This window comes from Bufo gargarizans, chromosome 2 (genome assembly GCF_014858855.1).
Source record: "Bufo gargarizans isolate SCDJY-AF-19 chromosome 2, ASM1485885v1, whole genome shotgun sequence".
Lineage (NCBI taxonomy): Eukaryota > Metazoa > Chordata > Amphibia > Anura > Bufonidae > Bufo > Bufo gargarizans.
Window position 1 is genome coordinate 709,103,077 of NC_058081.1, and position 27,229 is coordinate 709,130,305.

A 27,229-nucleotide genomic window follows, 5' to 3' on the forward strand; every position below is an offset into this window, starting at 1 on the left:
GTACCGGTTTTGATCATCAGATGGCGATGCAGAGTCCTGTCATTCACATTGAGCTGACAATGTCCATAAAGACCTCTGCATAAAAACCAATGTGACCAAAAAGTGACGACGTCCCCCACAGCAACTAATCGGCCCCCCTCAGGCGACTGCTACGTCTGATCTCCTATCACCGCCCCTCTGAATGTGCAGCCTTATCTGAGCGCATTTTGCTCATTAACCCTTTAAATCTGCACAGCATTTGGCGTGAGGGCCCCGGCATGGGGTAAGAGCTGGCGGTCCGGAGCCGGCCGTAGTGTGTAAAAGGTTTTATTTAAAGTAATACAGTAACATTTATCAGCTTGTAGTATATAAAAGACAGAACAGAATTCTCTAGAAACACATTCTCAGCGAGGAAACGGGTGAAACCTGCACCCGCACAATCCCCACTGTCCACTGTCTGCACCCCAAAGACACCCGCCAACACGCTCACTCCTGTCACACACTCAGTCCTGTCACACACTCACTCCTGTCACACGCTCACTCCTGTCACACACTCAGTCCTGTCACACACTCAGTCCTGTCACACACTCAGTCCTGTCACACGCACACTCCTGTCACACGCACACTCCTGTCACACGCACACTCCTGTCACACACACACTCCTCTGTCACACGCACACTCCTGTCACACGCACACTCCTGTCACACGCACACTCCTGTCACACGCACACTCCTCTGTCACACACACACTCCTCTGTCACACGCACACTCCTCTGTCACACACTCACTCCTGTCACACGCTCACTCCTGTCACACACTCAGTCCTGTCACACGCTCACTCCTGTCACACGCACACTCCTGTCACACGCACACTCCTGTCACACGCACACTCCTGTCACACGCACACTTCTCTGTCACAAGCACACTCCTCTGTCACACGCACACTCCTCTGTCACACACACACTCCTCTGTCACACGCACACTCCTCTGTCACACGCACACTCCTCTGTCACACACACACTCCTCTGTCACACGCACACTCCTCTGTCACACACTCAGTCCTCTGTCACACGCACACTCCTGTCACACACTCAGTCCTCTGTCACACGCACACTCCTGTCACACACTCAGTCCTCTGTCACACGCACACTCCTGTCACACGCTCACTCCTCTGTCACACGCACACTCCTGTCACACACTCACTCCTCTGTCACACGCTCACTCCTCTGTCACACGCTCAGTCCTCTGTCACACGCAAACTCCTGTCACACGCACACTCCTGTCACACGCACACTCCTCTGTCACACGCACACTTCTCTGTCACACGCACACTCCTCTGTCACACGCACACTCCTCTGTCACACGCACACTCCTCTGTCACACGCACACTCCTCTGTCACACACTCAGTCCTCTGTCACACGCACACTCCTGTCACACACTCAGTCCTCTGTCACACGCACACTCCTGTCACACGCTCACTCCTCTGTCACACGCACACTCCTGTCACACACTCACTCCTCTGTCACACGCTCACTCCTCTGTCACACGCTCAGTCCTCTGTCACACGCAAACTCCTGTCACACGCACACTCCTGTCACACGCACACTCCTCTGTCACACGCACACTCCTGTCACACGCACACTCCTGTCACACGCTCACTCCTCTGTCACACGCACACTCCTGTCACACGCTCACTCCTCTGTCACACGCACACTCCTCTGTCACACGCACACTCCTGTCACACACTCAGTCCTCTGTCACACGCACACTCCTGTCACACACTCAGTCCTCTGTCACACGCACACTCCTGTCACACGCTCACTCCTCTGTCACACGCACACTCCTGTCACACACTCACTCCTCTGTCACACGCTCACTCCTCTGTCACACGCACACTCCTCTGTCACACACACACTCACTCCTGTCACACACTCACTCCTCTGTCACACGCACACTCCTGCCACACACTCAGTCCTCTGTCACACGCACACTCCTGTCACACGCTCACTCCTCTGTCACACGCACACTCCTGTCACACACTCACTCCTCTGTCACACGCACACTCCTGTCACACACTCAGTCCTCTGTCACACGCACACTCCTGTCACACACTCAGTCCTCTGTCACACGCTCACTCCTGTGACATATGCTCACTCCTCAATCCTGTAATGCTCGCTCACTCCTCTGATGCACGCTCGCTCCTTTTGCACGGTCACTCCTCTGAAGCACGCTCACTCCTTCTGTGATGGACGCTCACTCCTATGAGGCACACTGACTCCTGTGATGCACGCTCACTCTTTTGTGGCACGCTCACTCTTCTGTGGCACGCTTACTTCTCTGAAGCACGCTCACTCCTGTTGCATGCTCATTCCTGTAATGCATGCTCACTCCTCTGTCACATGCTCACTCCTGTCGCACACTCACTCCTCTGAAGCACGCTCACTCCTGTAATGCACGCTCACTCCTCTGTCACAAGCTCACTCCTGTTGCATGCTCACTCCTCTGTCACACACTCACTCCTCTGAAGCACTCTTACTCCTGTAATGCATGCTCACTCCTCTGTCACACACTCACCCCTTTCGCACACTTCTCTGAAGCTCGCTCACTCCTGTTGCACGCTCACTCCTGTAATGCTCACTCCTGTTGCACGCTCACTCCTCTGTCACACACGCATTCCTGTCGCACGCTCACTCCTCTGTCACACACGCATTCCTGTCGCACGCTCACTCCTCTGAAGCATGCTCACTTCTCTGACGCTCGCTCACTCCTGTCACACGCTCTCTCACTGACACACACACACACCAACACTCGACACACATAAGTGCTGCTCTCATCACACGCCCTATAATGTGCTCGTCCTCCGTGTGACGCCCCCTTTTATAACGGCGTAATGGAGTGTGAACCAATCTAACCGTAGACGTGAGATCAGGCCAATGTTCACTGTCTGTGGCCCAGGTGACAACAAATATCTCATGTCTATGGCCGGCCTAAGATCACAGAGTTGTCAGGGTCAATGGTCTGAAGGCTGGAGCCGCACAATGACCATCTAGGCGGCAACCACAATACACCCATACTGCCAAATTATACCCAAATTCGACTTTTTATCTATATTAGTGCTTTTGTCTAAGGTGACGACTTGGTACGGACCCAGACTGCCAGGCAAGCAGCGACGCTCTATACGGGGGTAGTTTCTATGCACTGTATATATGGGGCACCCCAAAGGAACAAGGGGTTTCCACTGCATTGCGGGTCGTATCACTGATTATTACCAGGCGCCGTCATGTCCATGTTTGAGGATGGCATCTGCTATATAATCCCCTTTGACATTCTATCATCTCAAGCACCATCTCATGCCATGTTGTGCACCCACGCTGAACGTTCATCATCAGACCACCCTGTATGTCATTCTTCTGCCCACTGCCAGGCACCACCTATTGTACTGTGCCACGTATTCTATGACGTCATACGACCATCTCTCCATGCCCATCACATGACCAGCCTCCATGATTTAGATCCATCACCCACCATGCTCCCGAAAGGTTTAAGAATGACCTTCTCCTCTACCAAGTCTCTCCGCTTGCCCGTGTCCGGTCCTCTTCCCAGTATCGCCCCCGTCAGGGTGATATCAGGTGCTCAGTTCGGTTCCTGGAGTGATTTTTATATATTTTTTTGAGGAAGAATACGCCTGGTGGAATGGAGGAGGAGGTCTGGGATTTCCTGGTGTGAGAAATACTAAGAGAGTCCAATTTGTTAAAGTCAAAGCTTCTGCGCACGGATCAAGAGTCGTCCTCCATGCTAAAGCTGCTGTGGCGGCTGCTGGTCTTAGACGCTCCGGGAGAGACAGAAGAGAGAAGAGGATCCCCCCCGAGTGGAGAGATCACGTCATCCATGAGAATGTCTGCAAAGGCCGAGTCCCCAGTCAGGCTCAGATGATAGTTCAGGCCCTCGTGAACTAAGTCATTCAGCTGGTCTGAGAAGTGGAGCGTGCCCAGATCCAGGGTGGAGGGGTCCAGGGGCTGCGTGGTCTGGGCGTCAAATCTGGGCACCATTTCGGAGATTGGTTCTACCTTGGGAACGACATCTGCTGACATAGTGGATGGCGGAAAGCTTCTAATGCCATGTATCTGAGCCTGCATTTCCAGCTCCTGCAAGATATTCCAGGATGGATCAGCGGGGCACTGCCATACAGCTGGCATCGGAATCTACTTCCTATATACGTTACCTGTATACGCAGCAGCAGGCCCTGGTTCAGGTGCTCCAGCTTACGCTGCCTGCCCTCCAGCTCGCGCACGCGCTGCTGGTCTTTCTGCAGCTTCCGGATGTACTCTACCGAGGCCTTCAAGATGGTGCCTTTGTTCCAGCGCAGCTCCCTGTCAGGGGTAAGGAGATGGGAGACTTAAAGGGGGTTGTCCCACATAAAATATTCTACAGTTTTCAAACCAGCGCTTGGATCGGAATACTTTTGTAATTACACGTAATTAAACATTTAGTATAGTCGCTGAGTTATCCATTGAAATCCATCTGTATAGCGCCACCTGCTGTCCTGACGGAAGCACATGCTGCAGCAGAGAGCACACGCCCTCTGCGAAAGGACACGCCCCCCTAAGCTGACAGCTTGACCTAAATGTAGCAGAGCAATGAATGGGGAGATCTCTGGATCCATGCAAAATACAGGGCTGGTTCTAGCTTGGTTAGAAAGAGATTGCCATGTTCTATGTGATATTGGATTTTCATATTTTTTACATTAATCGGGGGATAACCCCTTTAAGACATGTCACTAGAGATGAGATATTGGCTGCACTCAAATGAAAAAAGGACGGTGGGGTAAAAAAGCATTTGGGGCTAATTCATAGACCCGTGTGTAATTGGCAACAAAGCAATCTTCCTGTGATATACGGCTAGGCCAGTGATGGCTAACCTCCGACACTCCAGCTGTGGTGAAACTACGACTCCCAGCATGCTCCATTCATTTCTATGGAGTTCTGAGAACAGCCAAGCAAGTGTACATCTTGGGAGTTGTAGTTTTACCACAGCTGGAGTGCCGGAGGTTAGCCATCACAGACGTCATTGACAATCATCAGATGCGATGTTGCAATGGGACATGGTGATCTTTATCTCGTGCCACCAAAGTTGTCCTGTAGGCCTAATGGGTTGGGTATTGCAACAGATGGTGCCCACCCTGCTGGGTATGCTACAAATAGGGCACGGTACCCATAGTCTGAATGGTAGGAAAGGAGCATGCTAGTATATGCGTGAGAAGAGAAGAGGCTATAGACCAGAACTGGTGGAGATGAATGGGCAGATAGACAAGGGCAGTGCCCGACCTGCCAATATTTATCGGTGGTCAACCCAGATCTGGACGTATGTATCCTTAGGGCATGGTTCCATATATTACATAGTCCATCAATATCATGAGGTCCTACATATCCAGTTCTATAAAGACAAGTGGACTGTAGAGGCATGAGAGGTAGATATATGATATTACACTGCTGTACAGACTTACGGGTCACTGGATTTTGGGATGAGGGTCCCCAGTTCTTTGATTCTATCATTGATGTTGAATCTTCGACGACGTTCAACTGCAAAGGGAAGAAATGCAATCAGAACGCACTGGGTGACATAGCTAAAAACTGGTGAGACTGGAAACGACGGTGTCGCTCATAGGAAGCCATATTATTAGAACTGGTTGCAACCTATGGGCAGGCGATGTTTAATTGTATAACAGGGAGGAGGGGTGGCCGTAAAAGCGAGCACTGCGCTGCCGTCCTCCTGTGCCTAGGAAATGGTTGCCATTGCTGAGCGTGTATGAGCAGATCAGCTGCACCTCCAGGCCTGGAAGATATTCCCTAATGTTACAGGAATGCCGACAGAACCAGTCAGGCCAGTTAGGGTGTTGTTCCGGTTGACAATGCACTTTGTTGTTTTTTTTTCGATTTTGCTGCCAACCTCTCAACCTCACCAGCCCTTTGTGTTTGCAGACATTTCTGTTGAGGAAACGCCAGCAGACAGACGATGATGTAAAATGTAAAGATCATGTGAAAAAATGTAGAGGGTAGGTGTTGTGTACGTAGTGAACATGTCCGAAAAAGTTCTTCTGCCCTCTCATTAATTATAAGTTTGCTAGAAGTTGAGGTGCAGGAAATACAGTGTCTCTCCTGCTGGAGGTTTTCTGTAAAGGAGTAGACGTGCAGGAAATACAATGTCTCTCCTGCTGGAGGTTTTCTGTAAAGGAGTAGAAGTGCAGAAAATACAATGTCTCTCCTGCTGGAAGTTTTCTGTAAAGGAGTAGAAGTGCAGGAAATACAATGTCTCTCCCGCTGGCAGCTATTTTTTTTCTCCATAGGAGCAGAAGTGCAGGAATTACAGTGTATATTGTGCTTTTCTACTCACAATTGCCATTTTACGTTACCCCCGTCAATTTTATTAAAAGGGGCTGTTACAAGAGCAGAGTTTGGACTGGCCTAAATAATGACTGAAATCTCCGGCAACTTCGAGCCGCTGTAGATTTCATTCCGGCACGCAGACCGCCAAAGGAGCTTTGAAAAGTTGCAAATGCATTCAACAATATCACTCCTGCTAGGGGTTTTCTATCCAGGCACAGAAGTACAGGAAATACAACCTCTCTTCTGCTGGAGGTTTTCTATACAGGTATGACAATGCAGGAAATACAGTGTCTTTCCTGTCAGAGGTTGTATTAAAAACCCTCTGACAGGAAAGACACTGTATTTCCTGCGACTTCTATACTTGTACAGAAAACCTCCAGCAGGAGAGACACTGTATTACCTGCACTTCTATACCTGTACAGAAAACCTCCAGCAGGAGATACTTTGTATTTCATGCACTTCTATGCCTGGATAGAAAACCCCCCAGCAGAAGACACATTGTATAAAAAATTTCTCTTCTGCTGGGGATTTTCTATCCAGGCATAGAAGTGCAAGAAATACAAAGTCTCTCCTGTTGTAGGTTTTCTGTACAGGCATAGAAGTGCAGGTAATACAGTGTCTCTCCTGCTGGAGGTTTTCTATCCAGGCATAGAAGTGCAGGGAATACAGTGTCTCTCCTGCTGGAGGTTTTCTATCCAGGCATAAAAGTGCAAGTAATACAGTGTCTCTCCTGCTGGAGGTTTTCTATCCAGGCATAAAAGTGCAGGTAATACAGTGTCTCTCCTGCTGGAGGTTTTCTATCCAGGCAGAAAAGTGCAAGTAATACAGTGTCTCTCCTGCTGGAGGTTTTCTATCCAGGCATAGAAGTGCAGGTAATACAGTGTGTCTCCTGCTGGAGGTTTTCTATCCAGGCATAGAAGTGCAGGTAATACAGTGTGTCTCCTGCTGGAGGTTTTCTATCCAGGCAAAGAAGTGCAGGTAATACAGTGTCTCTCCTGCTGGAGGTTTTCTATACAGGCATAGAAGTGCAGGTAATACAGTGTCATTGTTATGGCATTTGGACCACAGCTGGTAGAACTGGCAGCGGCCATTGCCACCTGACAGATCTATACTACATGTATTACCAGCCTAGAATGGAATACCTGAATACATTTGTCTCACATCCCTCCATTCCTCTACCGTACTTACTTAAATTGTGATTGTCCTTTTTCTGCCGCTCCTTCATCATTTGTTTCGTGTCGTGCTCTGTGGGGGGGGGAGAATGAAATGGAGTTGAGCTTTTTTTTAACTAATCCACAACGCCAAGGCCAAGTATGTCCAAAAAGACGAAGCGATGAGCGTCTCCACTTACCTAAGTATTCATTCTTAATGTTGGGCAGGTCGGCCGGGCAGGAGTTACTCACAGTGATGGCCGGAGCGGTCATTCCAGGAGCACAATACATGTCCAAGAGGTTACCGGACACAGGAAGCTGAAAAGATATCACACGCGTTACATACAAGTTATGGTATTGATGTTGTCTTATGTAATCCCTACGGGTCACTGCCCCGAAATATTACCAAATATCATAACAAGAGAAATATGGCATATCGCTTACTGTGCTGGGTAGATTCCCTCTTTCCACGAATCCCATGAATTCGTCATTGAGGCTGGACTCCAGGCTTATGATCTCATCGATGACATCATCAATCTAAAAAGACAGAAACATGCATGTTAAATTTAAAAAAATACATGGTGAGTGGATCTTCAACCACGTACTAGCGGGCACAAGGTATGCTGAGAAGTGTAGTGTCCCAACCACCTACCAATTGGAGGCCTCTACTTGGGCCTGCTCCCCCCAGTACTACCATCCTGACGATGCTTGTGGGATGCATGTCACCCTTGGGACAATTCCCTATTCCCATTTGCTAACATAATGGTGTCTATTGAAGTCCTTGAAAAAGTTCCCACTGACGATAAGGAAAGGGATCGCCCCCCCTTTAGCAGCACTGGCTAACTGTATAGTATGTCTGAATGGACGCCTCCATAAGTACCTACCTCCTTTTCAGAATTGGAGCCAATATTCAGCATTGCCAGGGGGCTGTTAGGAGCGCTGCTGGCCGTAGGGAGCAAGGTCTGTTCGGGCTGCGGTGATGCTCTGGCAGAGGCAGGGTTAATTGTAGTGGTAGTTGGGGCAGAGGTGTGTAAGGGCATCTTGGCCCCCATGGTGGTAGAGGACAGGTACTGCTTGACCTGCTGTCTCTGAGACTGCTGGATGTGATACTTTGTCGGATTTTCTAAATGGGTCTGAACCTGCAAAAACACGGCACAAAATGGGGACTGATCAGTACATGTAAAACACAACTGTTCAGATGTGGGCGATGACCTCATTCCTGGAGGATGACATCACCAAACCTGCACAAGCCAAATGCAGATTGAAATTTGGAAAGTACCTTCCATCTTCTAGACAGGAATGAGGCCATTGTAAAGATACAGTGGAGTATACAGCCAGTAAATACACAATACAACCTACCCCCTAGACTACTACCTTCATCCTCCCATTCAGGCCTATATATTGGTATAAATGGGTGAAGGTCAAAGATCTGGCATGACTGGCACTAGTCATGCCCAAACTTTGACCTGCGCCCATATATATATACCGCTATACATAGAACATGTCAGTGCTACACAATTTGGGTAATTCATCCCCCTTACCTTTAAGACCTCCAAGGGCACCTGTGCAGCGGTGGGTCGGCCACCATTACTAACGCTGATGGCCGGTGTGGATGGCGTGGCGATCTGGGCAGCATTCTGCTCTTGCTCTCGTCTCTCCTGCTCCTGGGCCTGGGCCCTCATCAGCTGCTGCCGGAGCAGGATCCGCGAAGACATTGTGCTCGGGGTCTGAAAAGAGGACTGAGGGGACTGCGATGGGGTCTGACTGTTAGGGGTGAAAAAAAAAGGGTTAAAACAGAGTCCCTACAGTGCAAGCAGAGCTGTAGTATAAAGCACAGGGGAAGGAGATGGCAGCAACTTATGGCAAGAAGTGGATTACAGACTACTTCATACTCCCAAATCATCACCCGGCAATAGTCTGCATTCTGAGAAATGTAAATGTACGTTGAGCTGTCTCTAATTTCACAATCACGTTAATTATGCAAACTTGGCTTCCCTGAAAGTGCATTACACAACGGCGTGACATTCCCTATAGGGAGAGCAGAAGGCAGAGACACGAGATCCATGGCCTGCAAAAAACTACAGGTTCCCATACACTTTAGGGTGCATTCATAGGATCCTGTGGGCGTCCGGGTCCGCGCCGCCGCATCTTTAACAGCATCTTGTAGATCGTTGACTCATTGAAGACATTAGCCCTTAAAAGAATACTCCTGCTAAAATATGCACCCTTTGTGATGCCTAATACAGGGCCAGAGGGGGCAAAGCATGACGCTCAATGGGGTTCTTTGAATCCCTGTGTCATGCCCCGCCCCCTCGGCATAAGAAAGTGTATAAGATTTTGTCTGGAGGGTTTCATCCAAACATGGAAGGCCCCTGTAATTTTCTCTATTCGTGAGGAATATTTTGGCTTCGCTGCTATACTGGAAAATGCTGAGCGTGCGGCGGCTTATCTTGTAGCACGCCCGGTATTATCAGTGCGGCTGTTTTTCTGCTGGATGTCTGACGCTTATCTCCTTTTTCCTGTTGACTGCGGGGGCTGGATGTCACATTTATGCCTATGTCATGCATTCTTTCTGTGTGTGTCTGGGATGAACCCATCCTGTGTCTCACCTCGAAGGGATCGGCTGGCTCTTCAGCTGGTAAAATTGTTCCTCGCTCGGCTCTATGGCGGTCTCTATGTCAATGTCGGCGACGATGCCGGATTCGGGCAATATGGGGCTCAGACTGTTGTGATGAGAAAAAAAGAAAACTGAAACACATTAGTCCTCCTAAGATACAGGCCTCTCGCAATGAGACATGGCCGGCTTCTTAAAGGGGCATCTGTCAGCAGGTTTGTACCTATGACAATGGCTGACCTGTTACATGTGCGCTTGGCAGCTGAAGACATCTGTGTTGGTCCCATGTTCATATGTGTCCGCATTGCTGAGAAAAATTAAGTTTTAATATATGCAAATAAGCATCTGGGAACAACATGGGCGTTACCATTACACCTAGAGGCTCTGCTCTCTCTGCAACTGCCTCTCCCCTTGCACTTTCACAGGACCAGGCAGTGAAAACACACCTGGATCTGTCTATCAAAGTGCAGAGGGTGCGGAAGTTGCAGAGAGAGCAGAGCCTCTAGGTGTAACAGCAACGCCCCCGTTGCTCCCAGAGGCTTATTTGCATATATTAAAAAATCATTTTAACATCTCTGGGAATATAACTGCCGATACACTTTAAGGAGCTATTGGCAATGTGTTTTTAATGAGCAGAAGGGGGTAAACCATTCCCTCTGGGAGCCGCTTATCTCCTGAGGGAAGGGCATGTTGAGACAGAAACAGAAAGAGGTCACCCATAGCAACCAATCAGATCACAGGTCTCATTGCCCAATGACTCTTTTTTAAATGAAAGCTGAAAGCTGATTGGTGGCTATGGTTCACTTTCTCTTTGTACCCCAGCAAGTAGAACAGTTGCCCATAGCAACCAATCAAAAGGCTTCTTTCATTTTCCAGCTTGGCTTAGAAACATCAGAGCTGGAATCTGATTGGTTGCAATGGGTCCTTGGTTTCCTTTCTTAGTGGAACACTTATCCATAGCAACCAATCAAATTGCTTCTTTCATTTTTCAACTCGTCTTAAAAATATAAGAGCTGGAATCTGATTGGTCGCTATGGGTGACCACTTTCTATATGCACTAGTTGTATACATGAGACCCATTATCCAGAATTTCATGACATCCAGCTCTTTCTAGAACATTTCATTGGTTCACACAACAATAATTTGGGAAGTGCCTGCGTCTGGCGTATGACCCAGCTTTCCTGCCCTTCTGTTGTACCCCACATATCATAGTAACTGAAGGGAGGGGACATCACTTTGTGAAAAGGTGGGGGCCCAACTTCTAGGACCCCCACAAGTACCAAGAACAAACAAATACGACTAGTAATAAACGCTATCCCTTAGAAAGGCAATACACACTTTTATGGGATTTCAGCTTATATTATATTAGTGGACTGTCCCTTTAAGCCTGGGACAAGATGGCGGCATGCACCACTCTCCATTCAGCCACATGTCTGTTCCTGGAAAAGCTGGGTGACAGCAGATATTGCTGCCATGAAAGCTGCCCTTAAACTGATATGGCAATGGCAGGTTCTACCCCTGGGGGAGGGGTGTAGCCATTTTGATTACCACGCGGCTTTAATGGAGTCCTGGGTGGTAATCAACGCGACTACTACCTCACCACCTCCAGGGGGCAGCACCAACTATTGCAATACCAGATTTTAGGGCAGCTTTCATGGAGCCTATATCTATGTCACTCAGCTTTTCCAGGAACAGACATAACAAAGTGGCATAATAGAAAGCGATGCGTGCCGCCATCTTGGTCCAGGCTTAAAGGGACAATGCACTAACATATTATTGACTGAGAGACGCTATAAAAGTGTGTGTGGTAACTCTAGGAGCTATATTACCAGTCGTAGGCACTGGGGTCTCCATGTTCCTGGCAATGGTGACTGGTCCTAGGAGTTGGGCCCCTACCAGTAACAATTTGATGGCAGGCCTGTACCAGTGGGTCAGTGTCGCTGCGCAGGCGCCAGGAACCTTAGGATTTTGCCTGCATCTACAGTTTGCATTTCCACCGATACCAGATGAAACATGTACTTTTAATTTGCATTTCACTCGTCACGCTCAGAAATCGCTTCCAAATGTTCTGCATGTTTGGCGTCCTCAAATATCCTTGAAGAAAGTATTTTCGATTACAGCTCTGGATGTGAATGGAGTGGACTTTTATGTAGAAAAGGTTATTGAAGGCATAGTCTAATGGCTTCTCACTGAGCAGATCCAATTAAGTTTTTGCTCTTTGATGTGGTCATCCTTGGATGAGGGAGGATTTAATGGAGATTTCCTGGAACTGTTGCTTTAAGAAACGAATGTGCCCCGTGCATTAACCTTACCGCCATAAGACTTTACAGCCCGGCAATAATATTGTACATTGCAGGATCCATCTTATCATCTTCTCTCATGGACTTTCCACGCTGTAATGCAAATTAATCTCCCATCTATCTCTACTGACCTCATATAGCTGCACTGAATGTTGCAGAATGGCTGGGCAGTGTGGGCACTGTCCTATGGCTGGTAATACCCTACACTATCTGGGTGCTGTCCTGTGGCTGCACGCCATCCTATGGTTATATACTATCCCATACTAGGCACTGTCCTATGTCTGCATACTGTCCTATGCCTTGTACTGTCCTATGGCTGGCTAATGTCTTATCAATGGGTACTGTCCTACATCTGGTACTATTCTATGGCTGGCCACTGTCCTATGGCTTAGTACTGTCCTATGGGTGTTTACTGTCCTATGGCTGCACACGGTCCTATGGTTGCGTACTGTCTTGTAGCTTGGTACTGTACCATGCCTGGTACTATCCTATGACTGGGCACAGTCCTATGGCTGTGTATTGTCTTATAGCTGTGTACTATCCTATGGCTGGCTACTGTCCTGTGGCTGGGTACTATCCTATGCCTCATACTATCCTGTGACTGGGCACTGCCCTATGGTGGTGTACTGTCCTATGGCGGTGTGTCCTATGGCTGGGCAATGTCCTATGGCTGGGTACTATTCTACGACAGGGCGCTGTCCTATGGTTGGGTTCTGTCCTATGCCTGGTACTACCCTATGGCTGGGTACTATTCTATGACAGGGCGCTGTCCTATGGTTGGGTTATGTCTTATGCCTGGTACTATCCTATGCCTAGTACTATTGTATGGCAGGGCACTGTTCTATAGCTGGGTACTCACCATCACTCAATATAGTTTCTACTAGTTGCACCAACTTAACAGCCCCCAGACTATAATGTTGGTCTGCCAACTGAGAGCAGCCTCACGACCATTCAGTCTCAGGTTATAGAAGGACCGATGTCTCATCCACAGTCTACAAGTCTGAACAGGGGGTTATCTGCATATAAAACTGGTACCAGCCTGGGGTAGTCGTGTGGAACATGTGGCTTTCTAGTCGTTTTGGAACTAAAACCCCTAGTAGGTGTCTGTAAAAGTCAGGACATGGTGGTTGCACATCACTGGTCTGGGGGGTCCAGGAAAGCCAACCCCAACTCATTAATTGGCATGTATATTAATAGAGCAGAGGGATAAGTGGCTGCCTGACGCCGCCTCTCTGGGGGGGGGGCAGTTTAATAGTCCCCATACACATTAGATTATTCCTGAATCCCATAGTAATCAATGGGATCTGCCAACAAAAATCTGACAACAGGCTATCTGCATAGGGATGAAGTGTGCGCCATGGCTTTTAGGCTAGAGGGCGACAGCGGGGCCCCTTCTCCAGCGTGCCGGGGGCCACCACACTGTGACAACACAGACTTTGCCTGACTTTCTACTCATTGCACAACTTCAAGGCAGAGCAGGCGGCGGGGCAGAGTCCTGCTTATGTCAGCCATTCTCACCCCCACAGGGGGTTAGGTATGAGAATTAACCCTTTCTTGACACAAAGACACTCCAATTGGGGCCCCCCTTTAACCCTTACTGTACAGCCCGCCGTGTATTAATAGATCCATGTGTCTTCCTCCGCTGCCTGTCTCTGAATGACTAAGCATAAGCAGAGGATTGCTCCATCCCGCCGCTTTCCTCCCACCTTTGCAAGACGCCCCTTATTTCTACATAACCCCTCCAAAAAATATATCCAGCGCCAACCACCCGCCCCCCCATCCTGGGCATTTTCGATGGACCGCGATGCCAATGTATAGGTTTGTGGGGTAGAGCTGTGCCCACCCAAAAATCCTGCTTTTATGTACACCCCAACATCCTCATCACCCGCTGCCCATACGTACTTACTCCGACCACGCAAGTAGCGGGGTGGGTGCAAAAAGTTGGACCCAAGCGCGCGTTACCTGAGCAGCTGGATGCTGTCAGCGCTGGATCCCACCAGGACATAGACTGTGTGCTGCGGGCTGTCGTGCACTTTGGGGGTCTCACACGCTATATCATGAGACATTGCTGGGGCGTTCCAGACTTCGGGGGGTCCCTGTCACTCCGACGGTTTAGGCCCCCTCTTTAGGCGGGTGTCCTCCGCTTCCTCGGACTAGCGTGCAGATTATCAGACGCCGCTGCTCGCTTCGTCTCTTTATGAAGTGGCGTCAATTTGGGCTCCGGGGGCTATTACCTAATAACGCCGCTTCGTCTTCTTCTCTACTAGGTCCTCAGTTCATACTGTACTTCCCATAACTGGAAGAGAGCAAAACAAGCCCCCCTCCTCCCCTGCAGCCTCAGCCGCCCCCTCCCTCTTTACTCTTCCTCCCTGGGCTGAGCGCACCACTTGCACCCTTGCTGTCCTGGATCAGGTGTCTCCTTGCAGAGCAGCTCTTACCATGGCCTGGTGGTGGCCTTCGGCGTGCAAAGGGTTAATGGGTGACTCATAGGCGAGGGAAATTCCGCAGCAAGCATGGGCTGACATAGGGACAATGGAGCAGCCAATGAATGGCCGGCAGGAGGGGGACGTCATCCGTTAACCCTGCGCTGCCGCAAGCAGGCCATGTAAACACCGGCTGACGTAGGCTTACGGGGAAAATAGCCGCCGTACTTAGTTTTCCGACGTTCTGCATCAGATTCTCGCAGGACGACTCGGATTCTCAATCTATGGGCTCGTTCACACGACCGGTATGGCTTTTTCAGTGTTTTGCGGGCAGTTTTTAACAGATCCGTTTTTTGTTTCAGTAGTGTTTCCGGTTCCGTTTTTCCGTATGGCATATACAGTATACAGTAATTACATAGAAAAAATTGATATAAATAAAAGAAACACTTCGGTAGGTTGCCTGTATTGTCAGCGTCGCTGGTCCCAAATGTGAAGTGGGCAATGTTCACACAGACAGGAGTAGGAGACGGTGATTGGCTTTGTGAGTATAATAAAACCTTTTTACCGGACTGGAACTATCAGCGCTTCACTACTGGTGCGGTCTCTCGATATCCAACAGGAGTGTGTGTGGAGGGCGATTTGGTTCTCTGTGTCCGAATATGCTGACGGTTCTGTGCTAGAGTGAAGAATCCAACATTGATGAAATAGCAGCGCGGTCCTACAATGAAAACACATAGAAAAAATTGGGCTGGGCATAACATTTTCAATAGATGGTTCCGCAAAAACGTAACGGATACGGAAGACATACGGAGTACATTCCGTATGTGTTCCGTTTTTATTGCAGACCTATTGACTTGAATGGAGCCATGGAACGTGATTTGCGGACAATAATAGGACATGTTCTATCTTTGAACGGAACGGAAATACGGAAACGGAATGCATACGGAGTACATTCAGTTTTTTTTTTTTTTTGCGGAACCATTAAAATGAATGGTTCCGTATACGGAATGCAAAAAACAGCCCATACACGGAACGCAAAAAACGTTCATGTGAGGCCTCTTTCACTTTAATGGGTCCGCGATCCGGCTGTTCTGCAAAAAGATAGGACATGTTCTATCTCTTTGCAGAACGGAAGCACGGGCCGAAACCCCACAAAAGGACTCCGTAGTGCTTATGTAGAGTTTCGTGCTTCCGTTCCGCACCATTCCGCATCTTCGGATCCAGTGAAGTGAATAGGTCCGCATCCGTGATGCGGAATGCACACGGAACGGAGCCCGTGTATTGCGGATCCGCAAATGCGCTCCGCAATACGGCCACGGAGCGCACACGTTTGTGTGACAGAGGACTGAGGGCTCATTCACACGACCGCGTGAAGCCCGTTGCCGTATTGCGGACGCATTTGCGGATCCCCAATACACGGGCACCGTTCCGTGGCTATTCCGCATCACGGATGCGGACTCATTCATTTCAATGGGTCCGCAAATCCGGAGATGCGGAACGGAAGAACAGAACGGAACACTACGGAAGCACTACGGAGTGCTTTCTGGGGTTCTATTCTGTGCTTTCGCACCGCAAAAAGATAGAACTTGCTCTATCTTTTTACGGAACGGAAGGATCGCAGACCAATTCAAGTGCCTGCCCCACGGACGGTGCCCGTGCATTGCGGACCGCAACTTGCGGTCCACAACACGGGCGCAGGCTTCAAGCCCTGAACGAGCCCTATTGCACTGCCAGGTCTTGGGAAAACTACAACTCCTATCATCATGGTGGGATTTGTCGTTTCACCACTGCTGAAGCACCGTAGGATTCAGAACACTTTTTTTTTTTTTTTAGACCATTTATTGCACTATTGCTGTTGTGGAACTACAACTCCCACCGTTTTTAAATGATGAGAGTGGTAGGTCTGCAACATCTGGTTATCCACGAGTTGTAGACTACTGGACGTTTACCCCAGCGGTCTTTAAAGTTTACCTCTAAAATCCGTTGTGAAACTACAACTCCCACCATGTCTTGAAATCTGCATGCTGAGAGTAGTAGGTCTGTAATATCTGCGGATCCACCGGTTGCAGACTACTGGTCTCCAGCTTCTCATAACGCATTTAACGTAGCGATTGTTAAACGTCACGACTCTCACCGTGCCTTGAAACTTGTGGGCATGATGAGAGTAGTAGGTCTGTAATATCGGGGGAGTCACAGATTGTAGACTACTGGTCTCCAGCTTCTTATAGCACATTCACCGTAGCGGTATTTAAACTTTGCCTCTACATCCTTTGTGGAACTACAACTCCCATCGTGCATTGAAAGTTGCAGGGTGCTGAACATAACGAGAGTAGTAGATTTGCAACATTTGGGGAGCTACAAGCTGCAGACCCCAGACTTACAGCAGCCATCTTCAATCTTTTTGTGCTACATCCATGGTGGAACTACAGCTCTGAGAATACCTTGAAATTTCCCGGCATGATGAGAGTGGTAGTTCTGTAACACCGGCGGATCCACAGGTTATAGACTACTGGTCTCCACCTTCTCATAGCACATTCACCACAGAGGTCTTCCACCTTAATACCTCTACATCCCTTGTGGAACTACAACTCCCACCATGCCTTGAAATTTGCCAGCATGATGAGAGTGATAGATGTGTAACATCTGAGGTGCTACAGGTTGCAGACCCCTGGATTTACAGCAGAAATCTTCAACCTTGACCGCTATAGCTGTTGAGGAACTACAACCCCTATTATGCAAGGGTTACTACTGGGCATGATGAGAGTGGATGCGAGTCACCAAATCTCCTCATGTGTCACTATAGCAGCCATGTAGGAGGGAGAGAGATGCTGATTCTGATGGAGGCAAGGTCTCCATGGCAACAAGTGACATAAGGCAGCTGTCTCAGTAGTGCAGCCTCAGGCTTTGGGCCTTCAAGTGGCACTTCCCAGCCCGATTATCTTATTGATAATCTGTCCAGATCCATCTCTACAACTGACTTCCTCGCTTTCTTATCACAGACGCTCAGATTATCAGCATATATACTGACGATACGATTTATCGGAGGGCCTATAATCAGCAGTGCTATGGCTGCTGTGTAACTACAACTCCCAGCATGCCATTGGATGACACCGCTCTTATACTGTTAAACACTGATATCCCCGATACTTCTTACATCTGCCGTCAGGGAAGAGTCGGGGCGCCCCCATATACATTAGGCGGTCCCCATCTGTGACACATGCCGGCACACAGGTACCTCCAACACTAAGCAGCTGATAGAGAGGATCGGGCATGCTGAAATCCCACAGCCTGTTCGTATCTGTTGTCGGGAGACCCCCATACACAGGACTGACATTTATCTAATGTGCATGGCTTAAAGGGGTTGTCCTATCGGCCATCGATGTCTGATCGGTCCGACACCCTGCACCCCCACCAAAGTGAATATTGCGGTAATCACATCTGTGTAGTTCCGGCGCCAAAGCAGTTCCCTGGCCTATCCTATTGTGAACAACCCCTTTAAGGAGGACATGTGGCCTCTCCTGACATGCCTGTATTAGTGACTATTCGTATTCCCCATGTAATAACAAGTCTGGAGCATCTATTCTTATGACTCTCTAGGTTGTGTCATTCCTGTATTATTCCTCCTAAAAGTTATGAATCGATTGCTAGTAGTTTGCAATGGAGGTCCAGCTGGGTGTTACCAGTTGGGGTTGCATCCCTGCGCAGTCTGACAATGGCAGCACCGATTGGATAGTGTCAGACTGTGCAGGGACACATTCCCAACTGGTAACACCCAGCTGGACCTTCATTGCAAACTGTTGGCAATTCATTCCTAATTTCTAGCAGGAATCACAGAGGAACGACACAACATAGAGTCACAAGAATAGATGCTCCAGAATTGCTTTTGCCTGGGGAGGCACCGTGCATTTATTTTGGGTCAGAGGTTCTGGTCCTTATGACTGATATTTATCCACGGGGCGTGAAGACAATCGCAGACAATTCTTAGATACTTCCTTCACTAATTCATGCTACATATTGACGTGATGGTCCAGCTGGATGTTACCAGTTGTGGGGGTGTCCCTGCACAGTCTGACACTATGCAATCAGTGCTGCCAGTGTCACATTGTGCAGGGACACACCCTCAAATGGTAACACCCAGCTGGTCCTTCATTGCAAACTGCTGCCAATTCATTCATAACTTCTAGCAGGAATAATACAGGAACGTCACACCAGAGCTATAAGAATAGCTGCTATGACATGGGGAATGCATGCAGTTACTAAACCGACATGGCAGGAGAGATGTCGGGTCTTCTCTAAGAAACGCCGTGCTGGTCCTTATGACTGATATTGATCTCCAGGGTGTGAAGACATCAGTAAACAATCCTTAGGGGCTTTCTCTGCTAATTCTGGCTACATATTGATGGCTCTGTAGTAGTTTGCAGCGATGGTCCAGCTGGGTGTTACCATTTGGGGTTGCGTCTCTGCACAGTCTGACACTGGCATCACTGATTAAATAGCGTTAGACTGTGCAGGGACACCCCCCCCCCCCAAACTGGTAACGCTCAGCTGGACCTTTATTGCAAACTGTTGGCAATTCATTTAGAACGTCTAGCAGGAATAATAGAGGAATGGAATGGATATTGCTCCCTTGGGCGTGAAGACATTAGCAAATAATCCTTAGATGCTTCCTCAGCTACATACTTACGGCTCTGTAGTAAATATTTAACCATATTTACTGCTGGAGGTTACCCCATACACCCGGCGGCGGTGTGATAAGGATGATGGGAGTGCTGCATTTCTCCAGGGTGCTGTAACATGTTTGTGAATGATTATGGTACAGCCGCCCACACATCGAGACCCTAGCAGTCTATGGGGTTGCCGGACCCCTGGGTCAACTATGTCCTAATGTCAAGCCCCGTCCCCCATTTCTCCATTTTGGGGGTTCCAAGTAGAGACCCCCCCCCCCCCCCCCCACACACACACCACTCTATGACGTGTCTAGGGTTGACAACCCCTTTAACCCAACAGTATAGATTGACCATAAAAAAATGCACAAGCAAAAGTTGCTCCTAGGCCACAGGATCCCTGCTTGCTGTCAGTGAATGGGAAGAGAATCCATAAGACTTGCTACAATTGTATCCAGTCTCGGGCATCCTCTGTGAGGACCTGGGGACTGCACCGATACATTGTAGCAATCAGGAGCCGCTGCTGCGCTCACCTGTCTGCACTGGATGCAGCAGCATCAAACCCTCAGGTGTGAGAAGCGTGAGGTCCGTATGGGGTTTTCAGAATCTGGATGCCAACAGGAATGTTTCCATTCAGTGACAGAAAGCAGAGAACTTGAAAATGGTCTTGTAAATCATATCAGAAAGCTGCATAACCCTTTGAGCGTCACAGGTTCAGGCTTTGCTCCGTGCCACTAGAGGGCGCCGCTGTTAAGCCTTTGTTTCATGGCAGATGGGAACCGCCACCTGTTGCTGTCGGACAAGAATAAAGCCGCTCGTGTGTGAATGCGACTCCTTACAGCGCGTGGTATTACTTATTTATTTTATGCACTTGTATAGCGCTGACATATTCCACAGCGCTATAGTGCCATCAGCATCACGCTGTCCCCAAAGGAGCTCACAATCTAAGGTCCCTGTCAGTATGTCTTTGGAGTGTGGGAGAAAAACGGAGAACCCGGAGGGAACCCGCGCAAACACGGGGAGAACGTACAAACTCCGCGCAGATGTTGTCCTTGGTCGGATTCGACATATTAGTTATTATTTTCTATGTAATCGCTAAACCTACAGTGTAATGCCCTCTAGTGTGTGAGTGAGAGAACTGCAGCCACTATGAATGATTATTTATCGGATGAATCCAATAGACAGAGGACTGTATACCGACCCCCCTCAGCCTCAGCTCTGTGCTGCTGGGTCTTGACTCCGTTCAGCATCAGGGTGCTCAGAGCTGACCAAGAGCCGGGGGTGAGGAGTCTGGTCTGGGGTCTAATATTAATAAAGGGGTTATCAGGGCTGGTCTGGAGTTTAAAATGAAGTTACGGGTCTGGTCTTAGGTCTGACATTAATATAGGGCTCTGGTCAGGGGTCTGAAATTAATTTAGGAGTCTGGTCTGGGGTCTAATATTAATTCAGGGGTCTGGTCTGGAGTCTGATATTAATATACTGGTCTGGGATCTGAAATTAATTTAGGGGTCTGGTCAGGGGTCTGATATTAATTTAGGAGTCTGGTCTGGGGTCTGATATTAATATATGGGTCTGGACTGGGGTCTATTAATTCAGGGGTCTGATATTTAATATATACTGGTCTGAGGTCTGACGTTATATAGGAGTCTGGTCTGGGGGTCTGATATTAATATACTGCTCTGGTCTGGGGTCTGAAATTAATTTAGGGGTCTGGTCAGGGGTCTGATATTAATTTAGGAGCTTGGTCTGGGGTCTGATATTAATTAAGGGGTCTGATATTTAATATATACTGGTCTGAGGTCTGACGTTATATAGGAGTCTGGTCTGGGGTCTGATATTAATATACTGCTCTGGACTGGGGTCTGATATTAATTTAGGGGTCTGGTCAGGGGTCTGATATTAATATACTGCTCTGGACTGGGGTCTGATATTAATTTAGGGGTCTGGTCAGGGGTCTGATATTAATATACTGCTCTGGACTGGGGTCTGAAATTAATTTAGGGGTCTGGTCAGGGGTCTGGTATTAATTTAGGAGTCTGGTCTGGGGTATGATATTAATATAGGGGTCTGGTCAGGGGTCTGATATTATTTAAGAGTCTGGTCTGGGGTCTGATATTAATATAGGGATCTGGTCTGGGGTCTGATATTAATATAGGAGGAGGTCTAATATTAATATAGGGCTCTGGTCTGGGACCCGAAATTAAATAGGGCGCTGGTCTGGGGTCTGATATTAATATAGGAGGAGGTCTGATATTAATAAAGGGGTCTGGTCTGGGACCCAAAATCAAATAGGGCTCTGGTCTGGGACCCGAAATTAAATAGGGCGCTGGTCTGGGGTCTGATATTATATTATACATTCTTCAAACAGGAACTAGCTCGGGCAGGCAAAGCTCTGACAGATTTACATATTTCAGCTCAAATAGCAGGGAACCAAATATGGAGGCATCTGTATGACGAGAAGCCGGTAACCACAGGCAGACCATTTTTGCATAAACACCTCTGATATGTATCGGCTATGCACCCGTAACAACAGCTATCAGCCTGGCTCATAGAAGCAGCCCCAAAAGACTCGCACAGTGCCCCATGACGCCTCTCTTTATGCAGCTGCCACAAGGGGGAGCTCACTGCATACATATTTATACCACTTCCTTTAGAAGATACATACATAAAAAACACCCTTTGCTGGCACATAAGCTTTCACCCCCGACTGATCAAAGGGCCAATTATTAGCTGCACCAACTCATCCCGTTTCTAGATGTCCACTTTCCTAGATACCCCTTATCTTTAAGAAATACATGGGGCCCCCTGCTTTCTGTGGTTGACATCACCTGGGGCAGTAGTTTCTGGCGCTTCTATGTCATACATGCATTATGATACATATGGCCTTGTCCATAGGCATCTCCTGCCCTTCTGGACATTGGGAGCCCACATACATGGAATATTGAAAATTGAGCACTGATACATTGTATCAACCCCTCAGCTTTAGGAGTCTGGTCTGGGGTCTGATATGAATATAGGGGTCTGGTCAGGGGTCAGATATTAATTTAAGAGTCTGGTCTGGGGTCTGATATGAATATAGGGGTCTGGTCAGGGGTCAGATATTAATATAGGAGTCTGGTCTGGGGTCTGATATGAATATAGGGGTCTGGTCAGGGGTCAGATATTAATATAGGAGTCTGGTCTGGGGTCTGATATTAATATAGGAGGAGGTCTGATATTAATATAGGGGTCTGGTCTGGGACCCGAAATTAAATAGGGGTCTGTTCTGGGGACTAAGAAAGGGTTTAACACCTCTGTTCACTGACAGCCAGCAGAAATCTTGAAAATGGTGTAAAAACTGAAGCACAAAGTATGAGAAAAATGCAGAATTTACCATGAGATGAAAGGCTGCACTTTTAGTGTTCCACCACCAGATGGTGCACATCCTCCATAAATTTCTCTACTCCCCTCCATCAATCAGGAACAGAAGCTTCACCTGGGAAAACGCATCAGTTCGCCATCTTCAATGGCGTCAGACAGTGTCGGACTGGGGTACTTAGGGCCCACCAGTGTAACTGATTCTGGGGGCCCACCTTAGGGCTCCTGCACACAAACTTTTTTTTTTTGCCATGTCCGTACCGTTCCCTTCACTTAAAGCAGGGTTTCTCAACTCCGGTCCTCGGGACCCACCTACCAGTCTGGATTTGAGACTATCCCACAGAATAAATACCTGTGGTAAGTCCTGATGCATTGACACTAATTATATCACCTGCTCAATACTAAGGAAATCCTGAAAACATGACTGGTAGGTGGGTCCCGAGGACCGGAGTTGAGAAACCCTGACTTAAAGGGAGTCTGTCACCAGCATTTCACTTTTTTAACCCTTCCCACAGCTCCCTAGCATGCTTACAGTTAATCAAAACATTACCTCTGGCATCAATCCTGGACTTATAAAACCATCAAAAACAATCTTTATAACATATGCAAATGAGGGCTCGCAAGTGCCCAGGGGCGGCGTTACCCTCGTAGCTGCCCTGCTAGCTCAGCCTTTTTATTGCGTCCCCCCGCCCCTTCCTACCCTCTGACCGCCTTTCTCATAGCTTGTTATTCCGCCGATATCCCGCGCATGCGCACTGCGATGCCCATTCCTTGTACGGCATCACAGTAACTATTGCGCATGCGCCGGCTGACGACGCGAAAACACAACAAAGGAGGCCGTCCATCGGCGCATTAATTACTGTGATGCCGTACAAGGAATGGGCATCGCAGTGCGTGCGCATGCGCGGGATATCGGCGGAATAACAAGCTATGAGAAAGGCGGTCAGAGGGTAGGAAGGGGCGGGGGGACGCAATGAAAAGGCTGAGCTAGCAGGGCACCTACGAGGGTAACGCCGCCCCTGGGCACTTGCGAGCCCTCATTTGCATATGTTATAAAGATCGTTTTTGATGGTTTTATAAGTCCAGGATTGATGCCAGAGGTAACGTTTTTATTAACTGTAAGCATGCTAGGGAGCTGTGGGAAGGGTTAAAAAAGTCAAATGCTGGTGACAGACTCCCTTTAAATGTGGCCACAAAAAAATAAAAAAAGTCTCCGTGTGCATTCCGTGTCTGTATGTCCGCATGGCCGTTGTGCAGAAATGATAGAACATGTCCTATTATAGTCGGCATTACAGACAAGGATAGGACGGTTCTATTACAGGTCGCTGTTCTGTTCCGCATAATGTGGAATGCACACACCCGGTATCCATCTTTTGCGGATCCGCAATTTGCAGACTGCGAAACATCCCACAGTCGTGTTCATGAGCCCTTACCGTGATAACAGAAATATTAAAGGTGAAGTATGATGGCGGACAGTCACAGCACAATGCACAAACATACATGTGGCAGAAGTTACACATATACGGATATCCTGCACTTACACAGGCAGCGCACACCAATCACTCATTGGACACATGTGGCACACAAGACACTTCTACGTGGCTCACATGCCACTGATGCATATGTCACATATGCCGCCCCTGGGCACCTACACACTGAACGCCGCCCCAGGGCACCTACACACTGAACGCCGCCCCAGGGCACCTACACACTGAACACCGCCCCTGGGCACCTACACACTGAACGCCGCCCCAGGGCACCTACACACTGAACGCCGCCCCAGGGCACCTACACACTGAACACCGCCCCTGGGCACCTACACACTGAACACCGCCCCTGGGCACCTACACACTGAACGCCGCCCGTGGGCACCTACACACTGAACGCCGCCCCTGGGCACCTACACACTGAACGCCGCCCCTGGGCACCTACACACTGAACACATTGGGGGGGCCTAGGGCAGTGTCCCCCCCAATGCCACTCTGAACTCTGCAGAGAGCAGCTCACATTCATAGATCTGAGTCTGCTATAAACAAATCCCCTATTTCCCCCTTACAGCCTCCTACAGCTCACTACTGTCACCACACACCTGAGACATCAGCCCAGCACCGCAGAGGAGTCCTTCCCTCCAGCAGCCAGTTTTCTGACAGCAGGGAGGGCAGGAGGATGGCCAGACATGTTCTCTCCTCCTTCACAGCCAGCAGCCCGGGAAGTCTAGAAGATACTGCAGGGCCTCCTGTACAATTTACACCAGTAGGAGGCTGCATCACTGTGCCATACTGCCACCTAGTGGCTACAATAATTATTTCTCCTGAGAAACAAGAGAAATAATTACTCCTCCGTCTTATCTCCGGCAGGGCCGGTTCTAGGTGAAATGGGGCCCTGGAGCGAAAAACAATAAGGCCCCCCCCCCATGACACTTGATGAATTTTACAGAAGAAACACTGTATTTTGTGTGGCACAGTGTATGCTAAATGTGTATGAGGCCTCATGCACACGACCGTTGTGTGCATCCGCGTCCGTTCCGTCATTTTTCACAGTTTAACGGAGGTCCCATTCATTTCTATGGAGATGTGAAAAAAAACTGATTAGTCCTCTGTTTTTTCTCCGCGTTCGTGATCCGTGATTCCAGTCCGTCAAAAAAAATATAACCTGTCTTATTCTTGTCAGTGGAAAACGGAGGACAGACCCATTCAAGTCAATGGGTCCGTCAAAAAAACCTGACGCACAACTGGTATGTCATCCGTGTCCGCGTCCATGTCCGTTTTTTTCTACAAGACCTTGGTGCAATAAAATTACACTTTTCATTAACCTTCCTTTTTTTTCCCGTGAGACAAAAAAAAAAAGGAAGACACAAGGAAACACAACTGAAGCCAAATCGGACACGGACCACTGAAGCCAAATCACGGACAGTGAAAAAACACTGTCGTCTGCATGAGGCCTGACAAACATATTTCACATGAACACTTACAGTTACTTGGCCCTTGGGGATCTCGGACGCCACTTCCACACTTTGGCCGGGGGCTCGGCGGAGCTGATGTTCTGTTTTATCCTAAAGAGAAAGATTTCATAATAAGGATTTGGAGAAGGGGCAGAGGGATAGCAGAGCAGGGAGAGGCCGGTGCTGCTACTAGGGGGTCATACCATGGGGGAGTAATAAAGCCCACCATAATGCCCCCCAGTAGTAATAATTCTCCTTATAATCTTATAATGTGACAGTGCAAAAAATACCCCCTTGTAATGCCCCCAGTTGAGCTAATGTCCCCATAGTGCCCCCATAATGTGCCAGTATAAAATACCCCTATACAGTGCCCCCAGTAAATGCCCCCATAGTGCTCCTCTCCCCCCTCCCTCCTAGTGCCCCCCATAATGTACCAGTATAAAATGCCCCATATACAGTGCCCCAGTAGATTCCCTCAGTGTCCCCCATAATTTGTAAGTATAAAATACCCCTTCTCAGTGCCCCCGTAGATGACCCCATAGTACCCACCATAATGAGTCCCAGTATAAAATGCCCCTATACAGAGCCCTCATATACAATAACCGTTCTTTGTGGCCTCAGTAGATGCCCCTATAGTGCCCACCAATAATGTGCCAGTAATAAGTGCCCCCATAGATGTCCCCCAATAATGTTCCAGTAAAATGTGCCCTCATAGATGCCCACAATCATGTACCAGTAACAAGAGCCCCCCATATCATGTGCCAGTAGCCAGAGGACCCCCCCCATCATGTGCCAGTAGCCAGAGGACCCCCCCATCATGTGCCAGTAGCCAGAGGCCCCTCCATCATGTGCCAGGAGCCTGACCCTCCCCATCAACAATGTGTCAGTAGCCAGAGGACCCCCCCATCATGTGCCAGTAGCCAGAGGCCCCTCCATCATGTGCCAGTAGCCTGACCCTCCCCATCAACAATGTGTCAGTAGCCAGAGGCCCCCCCATCATGTGCCAGTAGTCTAAGCCCACCATCATGTGCCAGTAGCCAGAGCCACCCCCAATATTGTGCCAGTAGCCAGAGGCCCCCCCATCATGTGCCAGTAGCCAGAGCTCCCCATCAACATGTGCCAGTAGCCTGACCCTCCCCATCAACATGTGCCAGTAGCCAGAGCTCCCTCATCAACATGTGCCAGTAGCCAGAGCCCCCCATCATGTGCCAGTAGCCAGAGCCCCCCCTCATCATGTGCCAGTAGCCAGAGCCCCCTCATCAACATGTGCCAGTAGCCTGACCCTCCCCATCAACATGTGCCAGTAGCCTGAGCTCCCTCATCAACATGTGCCAGTAGCCAGAGCCCCCCATCATGTGCCAGTAGCCAGAGCTCCCTCATCAACATGTGCCAGTAGCCAGAACCCCCCCATCATGTG

The 27,229-nt window shown here is 48.9% G+C and overlaps 1 protein-coding gene across 1 annotated transcript; it reads right to left on the reverse strand.

Moving 5' to 3' along the window:
• Window positions 1-290: 290 nt before the first annotated feature.
• LOC122929091 (transcription factor E3-like) lies at window positions 291-14,772 on the reverse strand. The gene is made up of 10 exons (XM_044282549.1): window positions 14,390-14,772; window positions 10,123-10,236; window positions 9,055-9,277; window positions 8,398-8,652; window positions 7,958-8,050; window positions 7,714-7,831; window positions 7,551-7,607; window positions 5,483-5,558; window positions 4,202-4,349; window positions 291-4,124 (listed from the first exon to the last, which is right to left on the reverse strand). The coding sequence occupies exons 1-10, from the start codon at window positions 14,491-14,493 to the stop codon at window positions 3,756-3,758; spliced, it is 1,557 nt and encodes a 518-aa protein (XP_044138484.1). The 5' UTR covers window positions 14,494-14,772; the 3' UTR covers window positions 291-3,755.
• Between the last annotated feature and the right edge of the window lie 12,457 nt (window positions 14,773-27,229).